This window comes from Nanorana parkeri, unplaced genomic scaffold (genome assembly GCF_000935625.1).
Source record: "Nanorana parkeri isolate BGI_ZX_2015 unplaced genomic scaffold, ASM93562v1 scaffold368, whole genome shotgun sequence".
NCBI classification, from domain to species: domain Eukaryota; kingdom Metazoa; phylum Chordata; class Amphibia; order Anura; family Dicroglossidae; genus Nanorana; species Nanorana parkeri.
Window position 1 is genome coordinate 831,732 of NW_017306636.1, and position 24,702 is coordinate 856,433.

The 24,702-nt window shown below is 40.4% G+C and overlaps 1 protein-coding gene across 2 annotated transcripts in view; it reads right to left on the reverse strand.

Annotated features, from left to right (window-relative positions):
• The window catches only part of FILIP1 (filamin A interacting protein 1), an 85,172-nt gene extending 70,789 nt beyond the window's left edge, over nucleotides 1–14,383 (reverse strand). For both annotated transcript variants that reach the window (XM_018558913.1, XM_018558912.1), the window contains exon 1: nucleotides 14,191–14,383. In XM_018558913.1, the coding sequence (XP_018414415.1) occupies nucleotides 14,191–14,247 (57 nt within the window). In that variant the 5' untranslated portion in view covers nucleotides 14,248–14,383. The remainder of the gene's footprint in view (nucleotides 1–14,190) is intronic.
• Between the last annotated feature and the right edge of the window lie 10,319 nt (nucleotides 14,384–24,702).

Genomic DNA, 24,702 nt, shown 5'->3' on the forward strand with positions numbered 1-24,702 from the left:
AAGTACATAACATTTCCATTTTAGGAAGCAGAGACTTGTCTTTGTTTAACCATGCGCTCATATCCTAATGTTGTCAGTGTAAGAACATCAAATAACAAAGCTTACTAAGTCATGAACTGTGCCAATTTATGTCTGTAAAACAATAGCAATGTTTTGATCTGGTATGTCAGAACTGACTACAATGGAAGCACTAGTAGTCTTTTAATTACTCTGAACATGATCACAGGTTTACTGTGTATGTTTTGAGTCTTCGTTAACAGTCAAAAAATTACATGTATGAGTATGCCGTGGCCCCTTCATTATATAATGCTGTAAATAATATTTTAACATACACACTAAAATGCCATGGATGTACTCCAACAAATGTTTATAAGCAGCAGTTTATTAACATGTTAATACTGAAGCCTAACTCTAGGTAAAATGTTTTTTTGTTTTCGGGTTCGTTCACAATACCCCTGTTGGGTTGCATTGATCAACGTTACCCAATGCAGCCTCATTGCATAGACAAGACAATTTCCCTTATGTCCTGCTACGGGACAATTTCCCTTATGTACTGCTTCAGTTTTCACCTACAACGCATCGCAATGCACTGCCAAATATAGACTTAAAAAAGGTGTAAAATTTAAGTTAAAAAAAACAAGCAATTTTGAAAATGTATTGCAGCACACATGCACAATGCATAAATAAGCCCTTAGATATGTTAGAAGGGTTAGAACAATAATATTAGGTCAGAGAGAAGAACCTGTGAGAGCTGTGGGAGACACTGGAGGTCAACACTTCAGGAAGTGTCCAGTTCCTGTAGGACTTTGGGGTATAAGAAATCTTATCAATGCGATGTTTGGCAAATTGAGCACCAGTAAAGGTGAGTATTTATACTGTTCCTTTACATGTAGCAAAGGTTTTAAGCACTATTTTTGTGACAGGGTCGATTTAAGTGTAGGTTAAACAATAATTTTAAGGCTTAGGTTTGGGGTTGAGTGTTAGATGATCTACTGGCTGCTGCCCTCCGTATCATTCTGTGCCCTACCAATAAACTGCTTCACACAGAACCCGCCTAAAGTTGCTGCTGGACCTGGAAATAGTGGGGAATCAGTCACCTGGGTAGACCTAGAGGAAGACGATTCTGGGCAACCAGTAAATATATTAGGTTTATGTATATATGATCAGCATTCGAAGGGGGTGGTGGATCTTAAGTATTTTTTTTTACTCTAGTTCTGCTTTAAGATTAGTGGATGCATAAATTATAGGGACAGGAGATACTTGGGGTGAGGGTCAAGGCATGGGTGCAGATATGGATTTCTTTTTGGTATTGAGAGATTCATACCTAAATGTAATTTCATCTAGGTCCCCCATGCCCAACATGTCCCACGTGGAATATTTGGCCTTCACAACCCATATCCAAGTTGTGCTAATTTTACATATTTGGTTTATTTAACAGCATTTATGTAAAATGCGAGGACAATAACCTAGATCCTTGGTTCTCAACTGGTGGGTCGTGACCCCGTGTTCAGTGGGTCGCCGCGTGCCTTCTACTTTTCCAGGTGAGAGGCTCCTCTGCCTCCCCCTAGCACAGCATTGTCAGTTCTCATGCCAACAGCCATTCAAATTATGCTGTCCGGCGCCGAGTGTCAGCTTGAGGTGGGGTGTGCAGGGGCTGTGGCCGCGAGGGAGCTCCATCCATAAGTGCATTGCTTTCAGCTCCCTCGTGTGCCCTGTAGAGGTGCCTGGACCGGAGTGACATCACATTCTGGCTCCTGACACTTCTACAGGGTGCATAAGGGAACTGTAAAAGCAATGAACATATGAAGCTCCATCACAGGACAGCAGCCCACATTGGACCCCCCAGGCTAGCGATCCACTCCAGTTCTTGTAAGGTAGGGAGACTGGGTGGATCTTAAAAAGAAAAACAAATGTTTATTTGGGAGTGTGTGTGTGTGTGTTTGTGTATATAGGTCAGTGTTTTTTAGGGCCTCTTCACACTAGTACAGTGCAATTAACCCAATGTACCAAGCAATCGCACCTACCGTGCATTCTGGTATGGGAAGTGCGTTGCGTTGCCATTCATTTGACTGGTACCCCAAACGCACGTCCCACCCACAGTTCGTACGCCCGCACTGCAACGTGCGGTACCCTATTGCCGTGCATTCCATTTCAGTGTGACTTGGGTCGCGACTTAATGACCAAGGACAAATGTGGGTCCTGAGGTTACACAGGTTGAGAACCACTGACCTACATCATCAATTTTTGCAATGTCAACAGGCTAGTGAAATTTTGCTGATTGATTGCTGGTTTATTTCACTGTCTTACATATGGATCATTATATTAAAATGTTCCTTTATTTAAGTAGCTCTCAAGAGCATCATTTTATTCTTCAGGAATAGCAGCCTACACACCTTGTTTTCCCATTACAGAGTGTTTTGTTTAAATGTTGTAATGTTCTCTGTACATGCCATCTAACCACGCCTGTGGACTGACAATTGTTAGAAAGCCAGCAGGGACAGAATGATGTGCAGACTAGGATTTGTACTTCTAGAGCTAAAGGAAATGTTTGTAGTGAGGGAGAAGACTGTGCTGTGAGACCTGGCTTCCAATTAAAACAAATGGTATTTTCATTAGTCTGCTGATATAATGTCGATGGAATCGGGACAAAGTATAGTAATTAGGAGCCACAAAAACACAAGCTCAGGGTGAAAACAATTACCTTATTGTTCTACACAATGCACGCTAATAAACCTAGACAATTTTTTAGTAATGTTGAGCAGTATCCAAATATGCAAGTACAAGGAGTGTATATTCGGTCCCAGAGATCACTGGTACACTGTACCAGAAATTCCTGGACATTCTTCTTTGAGAGTGTTCCGATCACATCAATAAGCATAAAGACTTTATATTCCCTTATCTTCCTCTTGGGAGCTTGGATTTACTCTGTGTTTTTGTGGCAGTGCCAATCAGTGTATCCGAATAGACTAGAATAAGAAAGCCCATGGTCCTCTAACTTTGACTTTTATTTTGTGAGAGCAACAAATGGCAAGAGCAAAAGGCAGGGATCTCAGCATGACAGTCCAAGCACACTTTAAGGACAGATAAGTCTACACACAGATGTCTATCAGTTTTCTAACTCACATTTATTCTTTGAATTGATAAAGACTTAAAGGTACTTCAAACACAACATGGAATTTAAAGCCACCTGGCCATTAGTTTCAAGATGTCTGTTCTTTTATGTAGCTGTTCAGATTTTTGTGGTATATTCCTTTGCCCTCTCCATCTTTTCAAGTTGCCTGATACACTTACAGGGTTATTCACTAAAGGGTGAAGAGTTTGGAGAAGGCAGGAGAAGTGAACAATCTAGCACAACATATCTTTACTGGAAAGTGAGCTGAATTATGCAGCTTTTCCAAATCAGCTATTTTGGCCTAGAATGTTCACTTCTGCTTTCTGTAAACCCTTCACCCTTTAGTGAATAGGCCTGTTAGTCTTTCTAATAGTGCCGCAATTTTATAGACCCACCTTTACATAGGCTCATGTGTCTTCTCAGGCACATGCAAAACCTAAAGTAAAATGTGTGTGCCCTTTGGTACCTTATATCTAGTGCTACAGTCTGGGTGCAACATGTACACTGTTTGCAACTAGGTATTGCATTATCCAAGGCCATTTAGAGAGTAAGTCACCAGCACACTAAAATATTCATCATCAAAACGCCTTTATTGACGTTGGTTGATCATGAAGTGATCTGCATTGATCCAATGCCTTTGATTACAATATTCACACTGTGTGGAAAAAATTTGACATACCATAAACCAGCCTTTAAAAGGTTCAATGTGCTGAGTATAAAAAAGGAAGAGCATCAGTCAAGTATAAGGGAATGAAACAAATACTTTCTTGTCCATTGTTGACTACTCAGAGTAACAAAAAAGTTGGAACAATAGTAGGGATGCACTGATACCATTTTTTCAAGACCGGATACAAGTACCAATACACATAAGTACTCGATGATACCAATTACTGATACCTTTTTTAGTGTCATGTGACAGTTTTTAAAAAACCATACAGACTAATGATTTTAGGACAGTGATGGAGCGCCGGTGCCTGGACACAGCAGCAACCTCTGCAACCCTGGTAGTTCTGCTACTGACTCCAAGCTGTAGAGGGATTACAAATCTCAGCAATACATTATATAGCAATGCAGAATGGCACTGGCTATAGAGGACCACACATGCCAGCAATGTATAATACAGCAATGCAAATTACCACCAGCTATAGAGGACTAAAAATCCCAGCATTACATTATATAGCAATGCAGAATAATAGTATATGAATTTGCTACATGTCTCGAGCAGAGGGTCTCAGGATGGGTGTGGAGGCTCTAAGGAGGACACAGTTTAAATAAATAATATTGAAGATATATTAGTTGCATCACGCATTAAAAATATCTATCCCAAACTGACTCACTTTTAAAGTGTATTTCCACTTTTGCAGTCAAATTGGGATAACACTTATTTTATATTTGTTACATGTTCCCATTCACATAGCATAAACAAAAAAAATATTTTTAAAAAGCCTTTGAGTTTATTTTGATTTTACTTGGGTTAGGGTTTCTTGGCTTCCTAAGGGTTACAATTTCTACTTGCTTGGTCTTCTTTGTAATGTTAGAATGGACTGTGAGGTGTGAGGAATTGTGTTACCCTGTCTGTACTATGCTGGCTCATTATAATTTGTAGATCTGAACACTGCCTGTACTAGCAAAGGGTTAAAGCATTACAACCTTGCCTTCTGCATGGTATGTTAATGGAGTTAATAAGAGAAACACAATCCTCAAATCAAAAGTTTTTCTTTATGGACAGATCACTGTAAAGGTGCTCAGGGCACAAACTGGATTCAGCCATTTTACATTTTATGTTGTAACAAAACATCTAAAGGTAAAAAGGGTATCTTTTGATAAATTGTTTTTGTTATGCTGTGTAAATAGTAGGGATGCACCGATACCGATACAATCATCGGTATCGGCGGCGATACCGAGTATTTGCATGAGTACTCGTACTTGTGCAAATACTCCAATACAATTCGCGGCTCTCCCTCTCTCAGCACCGCAGCGCGGCCTGGCCAGCCATGCATGCGTGCTGTTCAGACCCGCCACAGTGTCTTTTCTTCCATCCTGGTAATTTCCCCTCTTCGGACCTCTCCAGACACCAGCCACTCATCCATCATTCCTGACATCCTGGTTGCCTTCCAACCGTAAGTCTCACATATTGTCCTATATCAAATATAGCCGAAATCCCAGGTAGTAGCGCTCTTTATATTTGTAGCCTTTTTTATATGCACTGATTTTGCAGGGTCCTCTCCCATCTGGCAGTCTCCGGGTCCTAATTTAGGTGGCCGGAGACTGCCAGATGACCCCGCTCGGAGCGCCGCCCACCGGAGCAGCAGTGACGCGACGCTCGGCGAGGTAAGTAAGAAGAAAATAAAAAAAACACCTCAGCACCAGTCAGGCAGGGGAGCAGGGATGAGTCAGCGGCGCGCTGGTCAGACGAGAGGAGCTCCAGAGAACACATAACAAACATGTAGAGGGGTTTTATTTACAAAAGTGAAAATAAACTTTAAGAATAAATAAAGTGATATCTGGGAAGATCCTCCCTTTACACAGCCAAGTCTATCCCCTTCCGTGGCCTTCACAGTCCAGAAACATTGGTATTATGAAGTGTCACCTGAGCTAAGCCCCTTGTCCATATATTTTTATGGAGACTTCACCATGGTTAGTATCACAATGCTGATCAAGATAATGCTAAGCCAGATCTGTTTGGGGAAGAGTGAGATCTCAAAGTTTTTCAGACTGCAGTTGCAACTGAACTTAGAGCACCCACCCAGATCTGAGTAATCCTCTTTGCTACCGAGTCACACGTTCATTCAGTCTAATTATGTAACCCTGCTGCAATAGAAGGAACATAACCCTGCTGCAATAGAAGGAACATAAAAGTGTTTAGTCCACATGTCCCTTCACTCCTAGGATCCTTTAATTTCACTTGACTTCACTTTGTTAAATCAGACTATAGAATGGAGTCTACCCAGCTATAAGCTCAGTTTGCACTTTTAAAAGGAACGTTTCACTTTTATTAAAACTGGCCTTATCGCAGAAATTTTATTACATCAGTGTAAAAGTGCTTTCTTACCTTTAAAGATTTTTTGCTTGCCTGCATATGTAGGTTTGCAGGCACAGAGAAACTAAGACTTCTGTACCTCATGAAAATGTATCTGTCCCCTAAAATACATTTTATAAGACCAATGACTGCTATTCACTCGCTGTAGTGGGAGGACCCAGGCGTCTCAAACTTCTGCACTGAACTGCCCACTGTAACTGCATTGTTTGATTGACAGGCCAGGAGACTCCTGGTCTGTCCCTCCTCCCATGACCTCATACTCTGACAGGTCATGAGTCTCTTGGTCTGTCACGGCCATCCATGCTTGTTCACATCAGCAAGATACCCTCAATCACTCCCACGTTCACTATAATTCCCATTGCATTATGAGAATAGTTGTTTCTCATGGCGGTGCCACACAGTGAGCAGATAGATGCAGCTTTCTGCATTTAGTCAAATGACATCTCAAAGCTGCAAAGGAGATTGGTGCTGGAATTCTTCCCTCACCAGTACTCTATGATCATAGATTTGAAAGAGGAGCAGATAGCTATGTAATGTCAGCACTTTACACCGACCCTTCTCTAATATCTGAATGGTGAAGTATCTCCACTTCGAGACACCAGCCCAATATATTTTATTAGTACTGTCTTGGGGCACACATGGCCATCAGTTCCCCTCTGTAGGGAGGTCAACTGAAGTGTGACAGTTGCGTACTGTTGGTTGCTTTCTAGCTAGTTGACCACACAAAATGCACTCACAGAAGTAAGGAAACTGAGGTCAGGCAGTTGAAAGATTTGTCAAACTTCAGGTGACCTCTGACCCTCTGAATGTCTCAGCAATAGGAGATCCCATATTTGTACTCTTAAGGGTTAATTATTAAATGTCACTTCCTTTTACCATGCAACAAAGGGCATTCTTTAAGATGTTCATATAAACATAATGTAATTGGTTTCTTAAAAGTCATTGACTTGATGAGGATATTTTTCACAGTAATTGTGAAGTTTCACTTTAACAAGTAAATTAAATACATTTCCCAGCACATATTGGTTCAGTTGGGAAAACTTTGGATGATATCACAAATATTACATGCTGCTAACCAGTAATAAAAACTTTCCCCATGTGCATTACACATGACTTCATGACTTCTAATTGCTAACAGAGACTATTCTCATTTTCTACATATAAAAAACTTATATTTATTACCAAATTAATGATTGCAATACTTACCACCTACTATGCCATATATACACATACAACTTATACATAACATTTATACATCACATGATTCATAGCAATGTTTCATAATGTCTCGAAAGTACAACATTCTGGAGAGAACACTGAACTTCATGATGTCGATGTGGGAAGACAAAGGTCATACTAAGTATAAGCAATGCCATGTTTCACAAGGGATTTCAGTTCAAGTAGTTAGTATATTTGTGAGAATGTATTTTCTTAAACATCTGCAGTATGAATATTCAGCTAGAAGTGTCCACCATGTCTAGAGAGATCGTTATTGTGTCTTGTAAATTACAAGGCACTCAATAATAATTTTTCGGCATTGTATAAATAATGAGAAGTGAGATATTTGCTCATTGTCATCTTTTTAAGTAATTGCAGTTGCATTTTTTACATTCTCAGTCTTAATAATAAGTAGCTTGTACTTTATGTATCCCATATGGTGACAATATAAATAGCTTAAGAGTAAAATAATGGATTTTAAATAAAAGCATGTATTTCAGTTGGAGTTACAATGCATGCTACGGGTTAGGATCAAGAACATTTGTTTCCACTTTGGTGTACTACGACATAATAAGTATAAGTATGCTCAGAACTGAGCCAACATAAATAAACCACAGTGATTATGCCCATCACTACCACAATATATAAGTTCATAACTGCAAATATTCTAACGATACAGCCCTAAAGTTGACATGCAATGCTAATCAATTAGAAAAAAAGCAGAGAATATGCTAGATTGGCTAGAGTTTTGTAAAGCAAAGGTTCTTCCAGTTGTTGGTGGGGGTTCCTTGAGCAGTCTGGGATGAACCTGACAGTGACTATGTAGTACCAGTCCTAACGTCATACAGCAGAACTAGCAGTGTGGGACAAGTTGTCTCCCTTCGTCTGACCAATAAAGATATTTTTAGCTGTTTATAATGGGGGCATTTTTTCCACTGACCACCAACATAAGGGGCATTCTTACCACTGGCCAACAATGTAAGAATCCCTACACCTACAATGACTACCAATGTAAAGGGCATACTTTCCATTGACCAGCAAGTAGACCACCAGTGACCAGCAATTAAAAGGGGTCCTTTGACAACTTTTCACCAAATTAAAGTGGAAGTAAAGCTGATTGGCAGGCTTTATATGACAGAAGAGACTGTGCAAGTCTCTTCTGCCATAAAAGCTTCTTGCTGCCATTCAGCTATTTTATCTTTCTGTTCAGTTCTGTAGCTGGTCTCCTGACAAGACTTTACCTCTTCATCGTGTCGTCCAATACTCCACCTTGAAACCCAAGATCAGAGATCCCATATCCTTATGAGGGATAGATAACTGGAGGTATGCTTAACTGCAACACTTTGTACGCTCCCTGCCTCATACGATATGCTTACTTGCAGATCCAAAGCCGCTGGAATCATTGATCCTGGCTAAATTTCCCCCATCTAACTGCATCTTGCAATTGAACAGAATTATTACTATTTCACATACTGTGACCTACCAACAATTTATACTGTATACTGTATACTGGTATCTAAAGGAGCAAAAACTATCCATTATAATGTCACAAAGTATTTGTTCTCCATTTTTCCAATTGCATGTAAAAGGCCATTGCATAAACACATTAATTATTAAAACCAAAATGTATTTAATGAGCCGATCGGTATTAATCCAAGAGCCATTCCCATCTGAAAGGGAGATGCCCTAAGACGGAGAGCATGACAAAACTTCAAAGCAACAGCCCACAGAATGAATTACATCACAGTTTATTGGAACAGACAGCACGTGTGCTGCAAAGAAACGTCTGAAGGGTAACTGCACTGCATTTTATACAGCAAATCTAGCCAATGTCACAAAATTGATCCACGCTCATAGTCAGTGTACCTGTGAAATTGGAGAGGGAGAAGTTATTTAAAATGTTTTTTGTAGGTTGTGGCTAGCTAGTTTAAATAAAAAAAACACCAAACTTATCTTTTTGAATTAAAGCAGATATTCACTAAAAAAGCTACTTTGCCTCATTGTTTTCCTCCACTTCACAATCTAAAAGAGCCAACTTTATTATTATTTTTTTTTTAAAGTTTACATTCCAGCCCCCTGCACCCACCCCTGCCTCCATCGTCACCTAGGCAAGAATAAGGTGCACCATACGTGCACCTGTCCTGGTGCACCTTGTGTGGCTATGTTTGATCTTATTAATATGATACTTGGGTTAGTCAATTATTAGGAAGTAAATGGGGTTGGTATAAGGTAGTTGGCCTGGTGGGGTAAGGAAGTATACATCTAGCTCTGCACCTCTGGTGGTCATTTCATTTGCACATAGTGTACATTAAAAGGAGTCTCACAGTTACACAAGCTCACGGACACCCTTGGCACCCTTCCTAACACCTGGGAATAGCAGCTGGCCAACCATAATAATCCAGGCTGTGTTTTAGACTTTTCCTAAGCTATGAACAGTGGTGTTCTGATATACTGTATATTAGAGTTGTTTCAAATCTCTTAAATTTACAAGAATTGTACAATAGGCATCATATAAGTAAAAATTCTCACCCAGAGTCATCTCAGTAGGCTTAGGAGAGAATTTCAACTGCTTCAGTTGCTTCTATTGTTATACATTCATTAAAGTGGTTGGAGGGATTATGGTGCCAACCAAGAACATTTCATCAGGGTAAAAGATGAAAGCAGTAAAACTATCACCATAAACAATACGGTTTCCTAGCTTGGGTTCCCTATTCCCTCAGACACTACATGACATAAGCCCCACTGCATTATCATTGGCTGCATAATGGCCCAAGGTCATCTTTTAACCGCTTGAAGACCAGGTGTTTAGACCCCCTTCCTGGCCAGGCCATTTTTCAGTATTCAGCGCTGCGGTACTTTGACTGACATTTATTTCCTCATGCAACGCTGTACTGAATTTTATACCATTGTTTGGGGACAGATAGAGCTTTCTTATGGTGGTATTTAATCACCACTGGGGGTTTTAATTTTTACTATAATAAGGAAAAATTACTGATTATAAAACAACTAATATTACCCACTTTTTTGGTAAAATATAAAAGACAGGGTCACGTCGGGTAAATAGACACCAAACATGTCGAAATCGCAAAAAACTAGCATACCCAAAATTGGCCATAGGCGACGCTTTAAACGCTTTTATAGCTCATCAGTTTAGTGTTATCAGTGATTGATGGCCCTAGAACTATTGCTCTCATTCCGACGTTCGCGGCGATATGTAACATGTGCGGCGTAATGGGCGCAATCGTCGTTTTCGCAGGTATGCGCACCTGACGCATGTTTACATGCGTGTATGTAGGGGTGGGGACTTTTTGTAAAAAATAGTTTTTTTTTATTTTTTATGTGTAACTTTTAAAAAATTGTGGGGGAAACTTTAAATTTTTTTTCTATTTTTTTTTCACTTAACTTTATTGCTATCACAGAGGGGGCTGAGAAACCCCTCTATGTGATAACAAAAGAGGTGACAGGTCCTCTTTATGGAGACATCAGGGGTCACCTAGGACCTCCCTGAAAAAGCTGATGAAACAGAGATCTGCTTCATCAGCTTCTCTCCAGCATCTGAAGCTGGAGAGTGACACGAGAATGCGGAAGTGATGTAATATACACCACTTCCGCATTCTGACAGTGGAGAGGGGACCGGAGGGAGATCGTGAACCGACCTCCCTCTGATCCCCTGTGACAGAGGCAGTATGCTGGTCCCGGGCTCACACCGGAGCCCGGTACCAGCTTGACAGCGGGAGGGGGGGCGCGCGTCACAGGACCTCATACAAGCGATCCGCCGGCTCTATAGCCGGCGGATCGCTTGTATAGTAACGGGCATCGCTGCCTGTTTTAAAATAACCGGCATTTCCCGCTCGCGTGCGCGGCGCGCCTGAGCGGGTGGATGTAACAGGACGTGTATACACGCCCAGTTACATCCAAGAAGCTCCCGGCCGGCCGTTGTGTATACACGGTAGTTAAAGGAAATATTTAGTATTTTTGTATATATTTTCTTTTTGTAGTTATTATGGTCAGGACACACAAAATAGAGTGTAGTGAGTAGATTTAAGAGGAGTGACATCAGCATTATGAAAAGATTGATTTTAACGTGAACCACTTGCTCTGGTTCAGAAATCTTGTGATCATGTTAAAAGTTAAAATATACTGTATAACAGAGTAACATAGCATTTATGGTTGAATAGAAACCATGGTCCATCCAGTTCAATCTATGTTTGTATGTGTGTGTGTGTGTGTGTGCGCGTGCGTATTTATCTTGCTCTACTCCTGTAGATTCTGTGAAAGACGAAAGTCATCCAGAAGTTTCTTGGATCTATCAATGTTATCCGCAGATACTACCAACTGTGGTAGGGAATTCCAAACTTTCACTACTCTCACAGTGAAATACCCCCTACGAATTCTAAGATTGAACCCCCTCTCTTCTAACCTCTTGTGTCCCCGGGTTCTCAATACAGTTTTTGGATTAAACAGTTTATTCCTAATATTGTAAACCCCATTGATGATTTTGAAGACTGCAATAAGGTCCCCTCTTAATCACCTCTTTTCTAAGGTGAATACGTTAAGATTTTGGGGTCTATTCATGAAGCTGCCGAAGGATCTAGCCGTAGTTTCGGCCGATCCTTCGGCTAGCTTCGGCCCCAGAAATGCGGTCTTCATAACTCAGGACTTTTATTCCTTTAATTTTGTAGCCCTTTTGTGAACTCTCTCCAGTTCCAGGACGTCCCTCCTGAGAGTCAGTGACCAGAAGAGGATCGGCCCCAGGACTGAACCCTGGGGCACTCCACTCCCAACATTTGCCCAATTAGAGAATGACTACTCTAATTATTACTACTCTCTGGGTCCATTCTTGCAGCCAATTTTCCACCCATGTACATACAATTTCATCTAGACCTATAGACCTTAGTTTACGGATTATATATTTGTGGGGTACTGTGTTGAATGCAATAGCAAAAAAAGCAAATTTAGGTAGTAAATCACCCTTTGTATGCAGGTAACAGAATGTGTTAGACATCAAACTTTTCCTTGCCATGTTTTTATATTAAAACATTGCATTGTTCAGTGGTTCATCCCTATGAAAGACCTTTCACCAGCAGGTGATGAAAGCATATTTCCTGCAATATCATGTGATACAAGTCTGGTAGATGATGACTCTTTTTTTTCCCTCTTGTCTAAATTGTGGCTGACAGTACTCAGACAGTTAAGACAAGACAGGATATATAACAATTATGTACACATGGGAAAATTCATACTGGTCTTAAATCAGAAGTTTAATCTGCAAACATTTTGCCTTCCCCGGTTCCTCCTTTTCACCCTCATCAACATGCTAATACAATTTTTAAACAAAAATTTTCCAATGATGCTGGATATTCTCCGGCCAGAAAATGAGATGGGCTTTATCTGACTTGCTGCGGCTTCTAATGTAAACTGTGAGAAGCCCACTATGTGCAGTGAAATCAGACGGAACAATTTGAGGAGCCTGTACAACTGTGCAAGACTGAAGGGAACGATGGCGTTCAGCTTTAATAACAGACATAAAAATAATCTCTATATATAGCACAAGGGTGAACAAAACATTAAAGAGAATTTTAACCACTTCCTGTCCACTGGCACGTAGGTAGACGGCCAGACGGGCACCTTATAGGAGTGGGTGGGTGTCTTTAGACGTCCTTCCCCTCCCCGCACTCGTGCGCGGTGTTCAGCGCGCACACGAGTGGGGAAACTGTCACCCCTGATGTCTCCATAAAGAGGATCTGTCATGTACATTGGCTATCACTTGGAAGGCTTCATTACATTTCAAAGAGAAACAGGGTTTTCTTCAAAATTTAGGGTACTTTTTTTGTTAGTATATAATAAGTTAGTAAAAAGTAAAAACCCCAGTGGTGATTAAATACCACCAAAAGAAAGCTCTATCTGTCCCCAAAAAATGGTATTGAACTCTTCTAAGTACAACGTTGCATGACGGAATAAACGTCAGTCAAAATACCGCAGCACTGAATAATGAAAAATTACCTGGCCAGGAAGGGGGTTTAACACCCTGGTCATCAAGTGATTAAAACAAGAACAGAAATCTTAGTAGTTGTAAAATTCTGAAATTTCTGTAGTGATGTGATTGATTAAATCATTAGTAGCAGGTAGCATACAGGACCCAGCCAAAACAGAAATAACAGCAATCTTTCAGACTTTTGGTGACTTTTATGTGGACGTTCCTGATATAAGAGAATAGCCATCTCACTACACATGCATTGAGCGTGACCCTGCCTGAATCAAATGTGCAAACTGCAGGGGCATTACGCATATGACAATTATTAACTGGCTACAAGATCTTCCCATCTACAACTAGTTTTTGCTTTCCAAATATTATTTGAACGCTGTTTTACATTTATGCCATCTAAAATATCACTGGTGCTCATTTTAATCATATGCCAAAAATCGCCTTCGCACCTAAAACAATCATAAAATAATTGTGACTCTCTGCAGTTTTGATATCCTTTTTGGCCATCGTCCAGTTTGAAAGGAAATGATTGAGACCAGTTTCTGCGATACATTCTCACACAACATATGCGTGTTTTACATGCACTCAACAATAAATCTAAAGTAATCAGACATTCACATGAGAAATGTTAGGCTACAAGGCATTTTCCTTTTTCAGGAAATACTTATTCATTTTAATTGTTATGTCAGAGGCTGAGCAGTATGAACTGTGTATGTTGTACACACTAATCCTTTCCCCCCCCATCATTGCAATAGAATATATAAACACGTCTGACTCATATCACGTAACATGACCCCTAGGACTTCTTCTGGCATCAGGGCAATAGGAGCTTACCTGTATATGATGTCCCCCCTTCTCCTTCCCTCTGGATTCAACTTCACTGAACGTCATCTAACTTTGCTTAGCAGAGCTTTCTGTTCCTGTACACTGTGCCACACCTACCATTATAACCCTCCTCTGCACGATATGTGTTCAATCATTGTTCCCTGGTCATGGTATGCAGACTTGCAGATGATGTATGAAGACTACATCAAGAATGTGAACAACAGCATGATGTTGTGACTGTTAATGATTTCTCCAGTAGGCTTTTATTCCCCATGAGATTTTAACGTTGTCATTTATGTGGCCGTTTCACGCTATATAGATATTTTGCAGCATGATGATGTCACAGTTTTCCTGAATTGCCGAGAGTGAGGAGGACACTAAAGAATCATTTTTTTGTTTTACAGCCAGTCATTTTATGAATTAAATGAACTAAGGGCTTTGACCTTCCTGATGCTGAATAATGATAGGCTCATTGGTTTGAAAGACCGTTTTAGGTTTAATAGGTGACTGTTTAACCATTGTGCTGCTCTGACTGCATCGTGAAAACAATTCTGCCTTTGTTTGAGGATGTAACAAAAAAGCATTAGGATAAAGTCTTTGCATAATATGGTTAGCTGCATTTAGGATTTCTTTTGCAAAACAGGGCATATTTACAAGAGAACACATTTTTCACCATACCAATGAACCTGTATTCTTTAAAGCAGGGCTGGACAAATTCCAGAGCCAGGTAACTAATGTTCCCTAAAAATTAAATCCAAAGTTTAACTTTAGATATTTTCTCTAGATGTTGTCAATTGAGTTGGCTCCTTAAAAAAATCCTGCTGGCTCCTGGATTGGATATACAGACATACTAGCTCCTGAATTCCATCTTAATTTGTCCACCCCTACTTTAAAGGGAAAGTCAATTTACTGGTCTGAAGTAATAATGAATCCGTTAATGACCACATATCTTACATAGTAGTGTCGTGGGGCCAGGGGTGACGCTAGGCATGGCGCAGTGTATAGGTTCCTTCCTGTGTTGCCTTGGTGCCCGGGGGACGTGTGTGCGGGTGCGTGTGTGCGCACGTTACGTTGCTGTGACCTATTAGTCAATTCGGGTGCTGGTCATTAGCAGGGAGGGCCTTATTCACACACCTACCTCTCCTCGGCATCCCATTGGCTCCTGGGGGTTGGAAGCCTTCTCGTTGCTCTGACAACGGGGGAGTTTCTGGTCCTTGCTGGGTTTAAATTCCAGTCAGAGCCTAGACTTGTTGCTGAGTTATGCTGCCTGTATCCAGTGCAGCTATGAAGCATTACTTCCTTTCTCCTGTTCCTAAATTCCTTCCACGCTATTAGAATCCTGGTTATTGACCCCCGGCTTGATTCCTCATTTTTTTGATACCTGCCGTCTGCCTTGACCCGGACCATTTTCTGACGACGCTTTATGGACTCTCCATATTGTACCTTTATCTTGGACTTGCTTCCCAGTGCTGTTCTCTACTGTTGGGTTCCACTTCAGCATACAGGGGTACTCCACCCCCTGACAGGTGGTCATAGGGTGGATTTCTGAATAAACAACATTGTTCATAGCTCAGAGCAGCAGGGCACACATTTGTTGCTGAAAAGCTTTCCTATGCATAATAAAATGTTCCCAAGTGCCCTACATATACTTTATATATTTGTTTTTAACAAAAAAAATCATCATGCCATCATAACTTACCTCACTAGTCATCACAGTTACTACAACAATGTGAAGGATCCTGAGCCAACAAAGACAATCATATGTATCTCCTATACAACAACCTGCTATTTTGCTCTGTTGCACACTGTATAATATCAAAATATCACAAAAATATGGTTCCTAGCACACAACACCTGTGTTATCAGAGCTGTATAGCCAAATGAATTAGACTGAACAAGCCAAATTAATTAGACTGAACAGTATACTTTCAATATCAAAAAGTTTATTAATTCCAAAGCTGTAACTATTATTAAAAAAAAACAAGACAGTTTTTAAAAAAACACTCAATTAAAATAATCTAACCACAGGAATCCAGGGTATCTGTTTGTTTCACTAGTACACTAACAGGAAAGATTGTACTTCCAATAGCCACCAATTTAAATGGTACACTAAAAGTCCAAAAATTGTTAGAATGCTTAGGATAATCCACTTGTCCCAAAGCCTTACTGATTAAAAGTGCATATCGATCCAATATCCAGATATTTATATTGCCACCACCATCTCAACATTCATAACCAAAATGGATGCTTAAAGTGACATTAAACCCTCAGATTTGTTAACATAAACCAATACTGTAATGTGTGCCTCACTGTAATCCATGGTAGTGTCCCTTCTCTTTGCTGCTCTTCCTTTTAAATCCTCATGTCTTTTCATGCTTGGGGAGATCTTCCCTTTGCAGCTGAGTGCCTCTTCCTGTAGTGCTGGCTCAGGTTGTGAACCTACACACAGACACCATGTATCCATTTCAGAGACAAGGCAGTCTGCTGCAAAACAAAAGTTCTGCCCAGCATGAGAAGAGATACAGATTTAAAAGGAAGAGCAGCAAAGAAATGAGAAACAACCATGGATTACAGTAGGGCACACATTACAGTATTGTTTTATGTTAACAAATCTGAGGGTTTAATGTCACTTTAAGCTATGAGTATTTATAATCCAAGGAAGTGAAATAGTAGGAGGGAATAGTGTCCCTATTGCAGGTCCCTTACTTCCACTCTGGTGAAACTGTTGTTAGCACAACAGGAAATGAGAGTAAATCTCTTTAAAGCTGGCCATACACTATGCAAATTAATGAAGAACCAGCCAAAATGCGCACAATGGGTGTCGGCACCCTTCTGGCTGGCATCCCTTGATCAGCTGATTGAAGGACCTGACTGGAAAATACAAAGGAAACAGCGGGAGGATCCACTCGTAAGTGTTGATAAAGGAATCTGATCTATTTTTTTAATTCAGCCCGTGAGTTGTGGGAATAAAATAGAACAGTGTATGGCCAGCTTTACAGTGCCCCAGAAAATACTAAAAACCTGATGGTTTTAACTCTCCCCCACCCTTTCCAAAACTAGAAAAAAACATTCTTGGCTTAACATACACTTCAAGTCATCATAACTGCTGCATATATTGATACCTTTGAAGGTCACATATCTGGTCACATACTGTATCTGATATCTGACAATGTTCCACAGAAAACAGTGTTTCTTTGTATAAAAATATCATTTTTAAAGTTTCCTGAAATAAACACATATTGTAAATGTAACTGATATGCAAGGAAAAATGAAACTGATGTGATATAGAAATAAAAAGCCAAATTGTCTGGATGGCGAGGCAAGGCAAAGGGGGATAATTGATACAATGATCCATGCACTTCTCAAAAACGGTGCCATAATCTAAACTTAGGATGTCTACCTAACAAGCCATAAATAGAAATGAGGAGCAAAGGACTAGAAATGCCATTACGTCATCTCTCTCAAAAGTCAGAATGATTAGATTTAGTCACCCAGATCTACAATCTTAGCATAATCTTGGCAGTTCTGTTTACACAATTATAAGAGGTCTACTGCACACAGTGCCTTTACACTGCGTATATGTTCTGAATAATGTCATTTTTACATTGGCAGAAATGGTACAAAGTATATTTGTGATCATTTCTTCTTGAGGTGACAATATCAGTTGCACAATAAACATGTACATATTTTTTTAAGAAGGATTCAGGGTCTCTATATCCTATCACTGACAGAGATTATAGCACTTAACATTTATATAAATCCAAAAACAAAAATGTAAAACACTACAGCTTACCAATTGTTAAATGTGGTGGCTGCATTCATTTTCTATGTTTATTTTTTCCCCTTTATTTTCACACAGTGATCTGGCCAGTAACACACTTTCACTCTATTCATTCTTTACTACTGAGCTTACTGAGCTCTGCATTCTTTACTACCGTGCTCTGCGTTCTTTACTATCGAGCTCTGCATTCTTTACTACGGACCTCTGTTTTCTTTACTACCGTGCTCTGCATTCTTTACTACCGAGGTCTGCGTACTTTACTACTGAGCTCTGCGCTCTTTAATACCATGCTCTGCGTTCTTTACTACTGTGCTCTGCGTTCTTTACTACCGTACTCTGCGTTCTTTACTACTGTGCTCTGCGTTCTTTACTACTGTGCTCTGTGTTCTTTACTACCATGCTCTGTGTTCTTTACTACCGTGCTTTGTGTTCTTTACTACCGTGCTCTGCATTCTTTACTACCGAGCTGTGCGTTCTTTACTACCGACCTCTGCATTCTTTACTACTGAGCTCTGTGTTCTTTACTACCGTGCTCTGTGTTCTTTATTACCGGGATCTGCGTTCTTTACTACCACACTTTGCTTTCTTGCTGTGAGACCTGATTGGATGTCAATAAAAAAGATCTGACATTCTTGGAACTCAGAAGTGCTGTTGATTTTTTCATTCATTACTGATTTGCTTGCGGCACCATCACTACAGCACCCATTTCCAGCTTTTGGACTGCTTACCGGTTTGGAGTGCGATGGGTTATGGACTGGGCTTTACTAACGCATACTGCGCTATTTACTAGCAAGTCTGCGCTATTTACTACCGAGCTCTGCTTTATTTACTACTGAGCTCTGCATTATTTACTAATAATAACACCTAATTTTCTGTCAGTGTCCCTCCCGAGACTAGACTCTGGATCTGCTCCTGGGAGAGGGTAGTGTCAGATGGACTAGCAGATTTAGATAAACTTGACTAAAAAATTCAAGCTGAACACCAGATAACTCTTCATACGCAGTTACAACAGTTTTGGGATAGAGGTTTTACATAAATGATTAAAAGCTGACCATTATAATCATCTCTGTCAGTGTTAAATGGTTTATCTCAATCCTCTCTCTGCCATTTTTACACAGTTTAAGGCTTGACTTACTGGCCGGATCACCAGTTGATAATAAACAAAAAAAATAGCTGTCTGTCCAAAAAAGCCACCACCTGTATTTAGTTAAGCAAATATGTAAGAGCCTTCCATTGGACAACAGGTCTAAATTAAGCAATGTTATGTCCCCAAACAAATTTGCACTTACCGATAACCCTTAACATCATCTGTTGCACACCTACAGACATTTCTAATGAGGCTCAAAGTGGGAGCGGTGCTGCAAAATGGTAGGCAAAACAGGGGTGCAGAATTCCTATCACCCGATCCCCGGGACATGCTGTTTTCCGGGCATCGGGTGGGTTGTTTTTTTTCTACATTTAGCCCTACTGTGTGCAAGCAAAGCTAAATGTAGAGTGGGTGAGCTCAGATGACTTGATCTCAGATCACTTGTATAAAATGAGCAGCCACCTTGTTTGCCCCCCCACCGTGGTTTTCAGGGTCCAACTCTCTTCTGGACCACAGCAATCATTAACAGGATGGAGAGCGAAAAGCAGAGCAGAGAAAATCCATTCTGAAATCTACTCTCTAAGATCAGTGAGCCCTCGTTCACACCTGAACGTTTTGTAGCGTGTTCTACGCTCGACGAACGCTCTACATTGTATTCAATGGTCTCGTTCCCACCTTGGCGTATTTCCGGCCGTCCCTAACGCGCTACAAAACGGCCCACGCCTGAAAAGGTACAGGTACTACTTTGGGCCGTTTTGTTGCGCGTTTACATTGGGATACAGCCAAGTAGCCTTCGGAAACGCGCGACGGTCGCGCGACAGACGCGCATATGCAATACGCCTAGGTGTGAACGAGACCTGAGACAGGAACGCTGTATTCACAGTCCCCCCTATCTCAGCTGTCACAGGCTGCACATAATCATGCACAATGCAGTTGCTCGATGTTCTGTGTTGGAGGGCAGGTTCCATAAGGAGAAACTGTCCCCTCCAAACACTTGTTAGCCCCTACATGATAGTAATAAAGTTGTGACAAAAAAAACCCTGAAAAAAGTAGTAAAATTAAAAGTGATAAAAAGTAAAAAAATAATCAAATGAAAAAGTAACAAAAAAAGTACAGAATTATAAAATAAAAAAATTGAGAAAACAGTAAAAAAATTGTAAAACAAAACTATAACTGATAAAAATTGGAAAAAATAACAACAATAAAGTGATAAAGTAAAAAACAATAAAAGAAAAAGAATTAAAACCAACCCCAGTTTTTTGTATAGGGACAAGTAGATTGTCATGAGGGACAATTAGATTAGGCCCCCGCTTTAGTCCTTGGACAAGTAGATTTTTAAAAAATGTCCACACCCCTGCAAATGGTCTTTTGCCTAATTTGGAACTAGTGTGTGTAGGATCTTCCAGGGCAGAGACTGCACAAAAATAACAAAAATATTGTCTTAATGTTTTTAATTTACATATTTATTAGAATATTATTACAACTAGTTTATTTATAGTATCAGTACTGCTAGACTGGCTTAGATGCATTTTTTAATTGATCAGTACATACACTGTATATCATGCAATAATACTAAAAATATTTTATGAGAATAATATTAATTATTCTTTTTATTGTGCAGTCAGAACTTCAGGAATTTAAAACACTCTTTAATCAAATTTTGTTATCATAAAATTAATTTTAAATATAGCTAGAATAAATACCTGAATCTGTCTTTATATTAGCTTTCTGTTATCCTCTGTAGAGCAGCACTCAGACTGGGTCAGTCTAACAAGATGCATATGTTTACAGGAGAGGAAAGCACAAAGATAACCTCATTTATTGTTTAATCAGCAGAAGGAGAGGTTAGCCGTCAGATGGGTAAGTACCATTATTATGATTTGGGAGGGGAACTGTATACAAGGAGGATGCTTGCAGCTATAGCATTAAGGTAGGTCATTCTGGATATGTGGGGCACATCATCGGGAACATGAGATTATGATTCTTTTTGCTGGGAGTTTTGCTTTAAATATTGATCTTTTTCTTCCTTACAATGAATTATTGTGAATATATTGTTAAGACCTTTTGGAATTCTAAAATGTCTTCCTCCCAGATGAAATTGTATGTCTTCTCCTTTTTGTTTCCCTAATTTGTAGCTATGGTACATGTTCACAAGTTTATAAGAATTCTGTATTGAGATTTCAGCACGGTGTCTCCTTTCATCAGTTCACACATGTTTAATCTTCCCGGGGCTGAATAGCACAAATCATGTCATAGGATGTATTTATTATGTGTTACCCTAATAGCTGCTGTTGGAGAATTTCCATACCGTACTCACTACTGTCTGGCTGAAAAGGCCATAACTGTTAGCCATATCCAGTAGTCACATTCCAACGGTTATTTTAAATTTTTAAACTAAAAAATGTAAAGCTGAACTCCAAGTATAACGTTTTATGTATACTTACATTTGTCCAGTGTAAGTACATATATTTTATACCTGGTAGGACCATGGGGATTCTGCAAAACACTGTATTAGCCAGAGATACTACGATTCTCGTACAGTGTCTTACAGCGCTTTGCCCTAGTACTGCCGGTGTGCTGAGCAACCTCCCCTCTACTTTGAAAACACAGAGGGTCACCTCCTCAGCAAAGTGGCCATTCAGAGAAAGCCTATTAATACAAGCCATTCCCTGATTGGAAGAAGATGACGTCTAGGGCTGTGTCAGGGTTCCACCGTGACTTCACTGGTTTGCAGCATTCTAGCTTGGCTGCCATTTTATCCACCTGTGATTCCTCCTTTGTCTGAGCAGACTCTGTAACATTGCTCACTACTTCCAGGCTCCCTCATATGGCCAGACAGGAGAGCATCATCTCAGAGAGCCAGATGAGAGTTTCCTGTCTCTGAGTGATGATGTCACCCCACTCATAAACCACTCAGTCCAGTCTGACCTTGTCCTTGCGTGGTCTTACCTGCTAGTGCATTCCTGCTGCTTTGAGTATTCCTATTCTGTGTATGACCCAATCCTGGCTGATGGTCTCCTCTGGTTCCTGCTCCTGGCTTGTTCCTGACAACGTTGACCTCCGTGTTCCTGACTTGGCGTGTTTGACTACCCACTCTGGCTCCTGACCTTGGTTTGTTCCTGTTTATGATTTTTGCTTGCTCCGGTGGACCCTTTTTCTTAATAAAATATTTTTGACTAGCACTTTATGCTTGTCTGGTTTTCAATGTGCTCTGACAGGCTGCAACTAATGATTACTTTCATAATCGATTAGCTGGCCGATTATTTTCTCACTTAATTGATTAATCGGATAAAATTTTAAAAATGAAATAAATACCATCCTTAATTTGAAATAAAATACACAAACGGAGTGTTCCAAACATAAAGTTTACTTCAGAATAAAATGCATGAACAATTTTTGATCTTTACCATGCGTTCCAGTGCGGGCGACCACACTGTGGGTGGGAGGTGCGTTTGGGGCGCCATTGAAATAGATGGTACTGCAATTGAAATAGATGGTACTTTCGGCCTGACAAGAATTTGTCAGGCCGAAACCGAAAATGACCTTTTTGCCACCTGTTATAATTTTTTTTTTAAATAATTGTATTGTAAGCACATAGCGCTTGAATAGCTTCAGCCAGGGAATGACAGCCAGTGGCAAGATTCTGCAGACGGCAGCTGAATATAAATAATGTAAATTGCAAAAGCCAATAGCAGGCTGGATATTGCACCCGCCCACTGCTTGCCATGCTCTCCTCTTAGAATGGAGGAGAGAGCTAGGGGAGCCAACCAACTAATCCATAATGAGAATAGTAGACAACTATTCTCATTATCAATTATTATCAATTAGTTGGTTGCAGCCCTAGTGATGCCACAACTCACCCCTTGTCCAATCAGAGCACACCTAGTACACACTGATAAAAATTCTAGGCATTTTTTGAATGGCTTTTCTAAAGGCAGCATGATAGGAGGATTTTCACAAAAAACAGCAGGAGGTCAGATTTACACCATTACACATAACTAATGTGGTGCTGTATCCCAAAGTAAAAAAATTCTAAACTTCAGCTCTAACATGCTAATACAGATACCAAATAAAACCTTTCTGTTTTCATTACATACCTTATTTTAGACCCAGTGACATCATCACAGGGTCTCTGTGATTCTTTATGCAATGCAGTCAGATCATGACTAGAGGGAAGGACTGGCAGGGTTCTGTACATAACTTCCTAAAAACAGGAAGCTGTAGTTACGCCAATATGTGATGCTAAGCCTCCATAACTGAACTCTTCACTAAAAATCTTAACCTCACCTTAAATGGCTGCTAGTACCAATCTTCTCTAACAAAGGGGATAAGCATTAAAGGAGAACTATGGGGTTAAGGCTTTTCCCCATAGTTCTCCTTAGGGTAACGGGAGGACACAAACCAGCGTCCTCCCGTCACCCTAAGCTCAGTATACCGCAAACTATAGCTCGCGGTATACTGAGATGCAGCAGCTGAAGCGGATCCTGACAATTATGTCTGGATCCGCCCAGCTGCGTGAGTGACAGCTGACTCTGCCTATCTAGAGGCAGGAGCCAGCTGTACCCGCCCCCTCCCCCGCTCGATCCGCCAGTCAGCGCTGGCGGATCGGAGCGGGGAAGGGGGAATCCAGCCCCTCCCCTGTCACGGCAGAGAGCCGTGACAGGATTGAGAGGTGAGCGAACACCGGTATGTGTTCGCTCACCTCCCGATCTACTAAGCCGACCTGTGACAGTCTCATTGTCACAGGTCGGCTAGAACTATGAGGTGAGTGAAAAGTACTGACCTCCTTTAACCTCCTTTAACTTTTTAGCAAAAACTAGGCACCAAAGCAGTTCTTAGCCAATAAAGCAGGTCACAAAATCCAGGAAATCCATTCTCCTTAGTGGTAAAATGCTTGGGAAAATATCTAATGAAGTGTGTGTTAGACACACACTTTTGTTAGACAGCCCAGGTCATAGCCAGAGACACTCTTTAGAGACCAACAACTGGCACATATTGCAATGTGACAGACGAGCTTGTGGTGCCCTTCAGCTACTATAATGTATTTCAACCAGTAGGTGGCGATAGATGAGTACACAACCTTATCCACTGAGATTCACCTGTTTAAACCTAAATAGAATTGTTTCACGATTTTAAACATTATGCAGCTCTTTGCATCCTCTTTTTTATAAAAATAAGTCCCGTAATAACAAGAATGTTAAAACAAGCCTATTGACGCACTTGTCAGCTGCAGGAGAATATGCTGGCAGTCACATAACGCTAATCACATTTGATGCAGGTTAGATTACACCTCAGTGATCTGAGAAAAGGAAATGCCTTCAGTATGGGCTAATATTAAACTCTTGGTACACAGCAGACAACAGATGGAAATTGACAGGAGGGAAAGTCTTTTTTATATTTAGACATGATTAGATTGTGTACTTCTTATGACCCCTTGAAATTTACAAGCATTCATTCTGTATTAGAGGGAAATAGACAACTAATCCAGTGTTGACGCAAGCAATTTATGTTACCATGTTCCAGATCATAAAGATCAAAATAAAAGTAAAAATGTTCATAAAAAGCATTGATGGCGGGTAGCCATGTTATATAGCTTCTTGAAGACGTATTTAATTTCCTTGCTCTGATATGGACATGCTAGTAGTGTATTGGG